The sequence below is a fragment of the Crotalus tigris genome, unplaced genomic scaffold, assembly GCF_016545835.1.
Source record: "Crotalus tigris isolate CLP2741 ecotype Arizona unplaced genomic scaffold, ASM1654583v1 scf7180000024351.1097467, whole genome shotgun sequence".
In the NCBI taxonomy this organism is placed as follows: domain Eukaryota; kingdom Metazoa; phylum Chordata; class Lepidosauria; order Squamata; family Viperidae; genus Crotalus; species Crotalus tigris.
Window position 1 is genome coordinate 1080085 of NW_024100520.1, and position 6000 is coordinate 1086084.

Consider the following 6000-nt stretch of genomic DNA (forward strand, 5'->3'; position numbering starts at 1 on the left):
ATATAATTGATTTAAACTAATTACTTAAGATGGTTTTAAACTAATTTCTTTAAGATGTTTGTCATGGTTCTGAAAGATGAAACTCTTCAAAGAACTTTGAGGCATTGTTTACCTTAAAGAATCTTTAATTGCGCAACATAGCTTTGGCACGTACATAGGCGCAACCAAAATCTGAATTCTCCACCCCTAAACACATAGTATCAAAGCATAATTCCCTCCTCCAATTAACAGTCATTAATTAGTTTGACGTGTGAACTTTCCCTCCAGTTCCATAACCCACCATTTCTTATCTCTTCTTATTTCAAACAACCTTGAAGAATACTCTACTGCAGGGATGGCGAACCTTTTAGAGACCGAGTGCCCAAACTGCAACCAAAACCCACTTACGCGTCGTCAGGTGCCGGGTGGGTGTGACCCACTGACTGGGTGTAGCCAATTGGGTAGGTGTGGCCCATTGGCTGGGCGTGGCTGCAGTAGTAACGGCAGACTGGGTGGGACTATAAAGTTCAATCAATCAATTCCAACTTTGCAAGATCTTTTTTTTCCCGCGAGAAATTGAAATTGATTGATTGATTGATTGATTGAACCTTTTTTTTTTGCACACAGTGGTGCAGGCCTAAAGTGAAAAGATTTTATAAAACCCACCTGAAGGCCTAGGACTGGGGCAACGGCGCGCGTGCCCACAGAGAGGGCTCTGAGTGCTGCCTCTGGCACCTGTGCCATAGATTTGCCACCACTGCTCTACTGAGATATTGTTATGTCTAACTCAGTGGTTCTCAACCTTTTTAATGCCGCGACCCCCCAACCGGTCGTAAGTCGAGGACTACTCAACTGGTGCAGCACCGTTTACAGAATGGGACTTTTGGTGGGCTCAGCAGGGCAGAGACAGCCTGGACAATTCCTATTGGCTTTTGAAAGCCAATAGAATTAGACTCTATTCAAGAGAGTTTATTCTATTGGCTTTCAAAAGCCAATAGAAAAAAAGGGAGTAGCACAGCTAAGGAAAAGGGGGAAAAATGGTGGACTGCGCTGTTTGGCGACCCCCGTGAAATGGTCGTTCGACCCCAAATGGGGTCCCGACTCACAGGTTGAGAACCACTGGTCTAACTAATCCCCATGCATATTCTTCCCCCTCCCCTCCAGCACCATCTAATTCTAACTCTAAAAGTAATACACAGGTTAAAGAGAAAATGGCTGCATCTTCATATATTGTCAAAGCAAGAACATCTGATGTTAGCAGCGTTGACAATAGTGCCATAAAGTCTATCTGACTGACCCTCCCGGAGAAAATCTCCAAAATTCATCAGGATAGTATTCATTAAATCAGAAAAAAAAAACCCATTCCTGTTTATATATGTACCAATGAATTATTTATTAAAATGTTTTCACCTTTCATTTAGAAACCTCATTTAGCATACACAGTACATCTTCTTACAACATCTGTGAGAGCTAGGGTGGACTCAGAGAGAATGACTGGTCCAAAATTACTTTGCGAGTTTCCATAGCTAAAGATGGATTTGAACCTGGGATACCAGATGCCATTCCAACAATTTAATCATTATGAGACACTTAGGAAGAAGTGGTTTTTATTTCCATGAAGCCCAAATGTAAAACATGTGAAGGAAGGAAAACCAAAGTGCTCCTTTCTTATTTACTTTTTTTTTTTTTTTTTTTGCAAGGAGGTGGTGGAAAGCTCGAAGAAAGGTACACAACCGAAGAGACTAATGTTTGCAATCCATGGGAATGTGCTGCTCCAGATAAGTCTGGAGTGCTATTCCTGCCTCATTGTGGCATTGTATCACTCATATCCTTATGATGAGCAGGAAAGTTGGTGACATAGTTTCTGCCTTTCCCACTCAAGCTGCTGGCACTACCACAGCTTTCACAAGCAGAAGGAATAGAAGGCAGTGGCAGCCATCATTTTTTCTTTCTCCTCCCGGCCCTGGTCACACTTCTTTCAATCCAGAATCCCAGGTGCCAACTCTTAGTTCCTCTCAAGCCTACCCTGACCCAGGGACTTCTAGTCTGGTTGGAGAAAGGTAGATCATTAAGGAGGGGTACTCTTACTGCCATGACATTTGTGACAAGCTGAGTACCCCCTCCCACAAAAATCCTCTATATTTACATGGAGGTTGAGATTGGTGTGATTAGTCAGAGCAATCAAATGTAAGTGGAGCCATTTTGACCACATTTCTCCTCTGTCTGGATAATATGTGTAAATTATAATAAATAGTGTGACAACTCCCTTCTCCTTAAATTTGCTTTGGATCTCCCAGGAGGTTATAACCATACATTGAGAATGTTTGGTCAAGAGGATAAAAACTTTTCCATAAAACCGTTGCTTGATTTATTCCAGCACCAAATATTTTAAATTCTTTTTTTAATTCCAGCAACAAATACTTTAGATTCATTTTATTTTTTTATTAAGCTATCTTTATGATAAAAATCTACAATATGCTACAGTTAATCCTTAAGGTGCAATAGGCTGTTTAACAAAACAGTAGGCTTTTAGGTCATTCAGCCTTACAACCCATAACAGGGTTGCTGAAGTACCCCCCATTTTATCCCTCTTGAAGGTGCAGTATTTAGGCCTCTTCTCCACATGCCCATCATACCCTACACTTATCTTCTGAAGCTATCCAGACTTCATGTTATGGAAGGAGAGTAGGCCATGTGCTCCTGGGCTATGTTGCAGCGATCCACAAGTGGCAGCCATTTTATCCCTAGCCATGAACAGGTGAGGACAAAATGGCTGGCACCAGATAAACTATTTCATTTTGCTGTCTTAGAGAATTTCTGTAGCACTGTGCTGTAGAAGTCAGCAAAAGAAAACAGGGCAGTTTGTCTTTGGGGCATGCAGCAAGGATCCAAATGCAGCTGCCTTTTTGTCCCCACCAACAAATGGGCAGGGACAAAATGGTGACTGCCAGATAAATTGGCCTCAGTACTGATACTAAAGTGTGTGTGTGTGTGTGTGTGTGTGTGTGTGTGTGTGAGAGAGAGAGAGAGAGAGAGAGAGAGAGAGAGAGAGACAGACAGACAGACAGACAGACAGACAGTAAGGTGCTCAGATTTCTGTCCTAGACCAGATGCATTTCAATATTTTATGAATGTTAAGATAAAATGTTCAGCAAATTTGCAGTTATACAAAGTTGGAGGGGAAGCAATGCCAGCAGCTCAGAAAACAGGCTTGAAGTTCAAAAGGATCTTGAAAGATTTAGAGCATTGGGCTTTTTCCATTAAAATGTAATTCAGTGGTGACAAGTTTAGAGTTCTATACTAAGAAAAAGTAGGAGAATAGTGACAGGATAGATGATTCCTGACTTAGCAATAGTAAGAAGAATTTTGGATGGCCTGGTAGACTATAATGTAAGCATGACTACTGGTATGCTGCACCTGCCAAAAGAACAAATGTTGCAATAAGAGAGAGACAGTGTTGAGATAACAGGAAATGATAGCCTGCCGTATGCTATATTGTCAGACCACATCTGAAATACTGTGTCCAGTTTTGGTCACCACAATGTAAGAATGCAAAGAAACTAGAAAAAATGCAAAGAAGAACAATAAAGATAATGAGGGATTGATTCTAAATCTTATGAACCAAGTATGTTTAGCCTAAAGAAGAGACGGCTAAGGAGGGTCATGATAGCTGTCTTCCAATGCTTGAAGAGGCATCATGTGGAAGAAGGCATGGATTTATTTTTCATAGAGCTCAGGAACAGGGCTCTGAACCAGCAAGTGGGAGCATTACAAAGAGATACATGATATTCTGCAGAATATTATGTAAGAGAGAAAACAATTAGTCACTAATTCTTAAAATAACTAAGTTCTTGAAGTTGAGTCCTATGCAGAACTTTTATCTGCTTTTCTCATTCACATCAGCTGAATATTTTTAGCAGTTATTAACAATTTATTATTAGCAAGACTTAAAAATAATAATTTTGTATATATATTGCTCCTAAGTTTAAAATATATTTTAATTACTTTTTAAAAAATAATGGAATACAGTGCAATTCATAATGAATAAATACTACTAGGGAACAAGAAAGTAAGAAGCCATCTTTCACAATAGATTGCTACTATTAGATATAAATCTGAAATTTATCAAAATGACAAATATGGATGGATGGTATATGTATCTTTTTCTTTATTAGAGTATTTCCAAACATCCTTATCTTACTGATATTGGATTAATATTAATTAAGTAAAAATAAAATAAAATCAATATGTTATTCAGTTCCTCCATTCCTCCAAAATTTATTTTATGTATCATCACATGAAAGATAAGGAAAAAATTATCACAAACTATATCTTTGTTGTCACTCTCTTTATATTTATAAATCCTTGGACATAAGGCAAGGGGATTCAAAGGCACAGAAATATCTGGAAAACATAGAATATAAGTTCCTAATTCAAAAACCTCTATTTTTTTAACAGAGTAACAGAGTTGGAAGGGATTTTGGAGGTCTTCTATCCCCCAAAATGCCAAAATTTGATTTTCTGCATGAAAAGAATGGGTGGGGGCATTCTGTTACTAACCATAGAAAAATTCTAAAAGGTAACTTGTTATGGTTGTCTAGGTTCCACTCCTTCTTGTTATTTATGGGCTATCCTCTTTATGCAATCCGTGAAGTCAACATCAATAAATTCTGCAAGATTATTAGTGAATTTGCACTGGAGTATCGTACCACCAGGGAACGGGTTTTGCAACAGAAACAGAAGCGAGCCAACCACAGAGAAAGGAACAAAACCAGAGGAAAAATGATCACAGATGTAAGTTGAAAATAAATCACATGCAGTAAAATATATATAAATCTGGGGGTTAGCAACTGACAAATTCATCTGCTGTTATTCTGATATTATCAAAATTAGCTGTAGTTAATTATAAGTAGTGTTCTGTCAACCAAACTGAAATTAGATATAAAATTCTGACTTAAGATAAATCATTTTACTGCTGAAGAATTGTTGAAGCTAAACTGACCCCTGAAAAAACAGCAGTAGTAAGGAGAATTTTAGGATCAGAAAGTCAGAGATGCTAGAATATAATATGTAGTTCTTTGCATATTTTTTTCAAATAGAATAGCCATTAGACTTGACAAGTACATTCTCTCTTTTTTTCTCTACTGACTGAATTTCTCTTTTCATTTTTTCATGTTACATTTTTTATGGTAGTTATGATTTCCAACTGTGATGGGCAGGCATCATTACAATTGTAAGTCGAAGACTATCTGTACTCATATGCAACTTTATCCTTGTCTCTTGTAGAGGAAAGCATAATTGCCAGGTTGCTCTGCTTGCATAAACAAGTTATTATTCACAAATTATCATTGCTTACATATTCTGCCTGCATGAAAGATAGATTATTAATCTACATTCACTTATTACAGTATATTAGAAATCAACAACTTGATTGTGAATATATTGTGGCACAGAAAATGACAGAAATTAAAATTACATTTCACAGACACTATACTTCAGACTAAGTACTTGTTAACATTATATAGGTATGACTACAATTTGGACCAGAATTTGTGTTGCTAAGCAAGTCAGTTGTTAAGTAAGTCATGTTCAGAAATCTTTCTAATCATCTAATCAGGATTCTCTACCTTCTCAGAGCTGCAGATATCCTTTTTTTTCAAGGTCTGGCTCTCAAAGCACATTTGCAGCATGAGCTATCCAATCCAGAGCAACCAGGGTGGTATTAAAGCACTATAACAGAAGAAAGCAGAAACTGCTGACACAAAAGAGACAGAGAAAGGAGCTATTTCCACATACTAATAAAGAAGTTTTTATTAAGGCCCACTACGTTTCAGGTTTTTTTTCTTTTCAACAGCTCTATAACAACACAAATAATACAAAAAGGACATAAGAATGATTTGCAAATTACATATAATAATACTTCTAAACATGGCCAATTTTCAAATAGTTCAGTAAAAGTCTAAAATAGTTTCAAGTTATATTCAAGTAACAAATCATTTACGAAAAACATTCTTATAAAAG

The 6000-nt window shown here is 37.4% G+C and overlaps 1 protein-coding gene across 6 annotated transcripts in view; it reads left to right on the plus strand.

The window, feature by feature from the left end:
• FHOD3 (formin homology 2 domain containing 3) overlaps window positions 1-5193 on the plus strand; it is a 515605-nt gene extending 510412 nt beyond the window's left edge. For all 6 annotated transcript variants that reach the window (XM_039327161.1, XM_039327164.1, XM_039327163.1 and 3 more), the window contains 2 exons: window positions 4581-4773; window positions 5173-5193. In XM_039327161.1, the coding sequence (XP_039183095.1) occupies window positions 4581-4773; window positions 5173-5178 (199 nt within the window). In that variant the 3' untranslated portion in view covers window positions 5179-5193. The remainder of the gene's footprint in view (window positions 1-4580; window positions 4774-5172) is intronic.
• The last annotated feature ends 807 nt before the right edge of the window (window positions 5194-6000 follow it).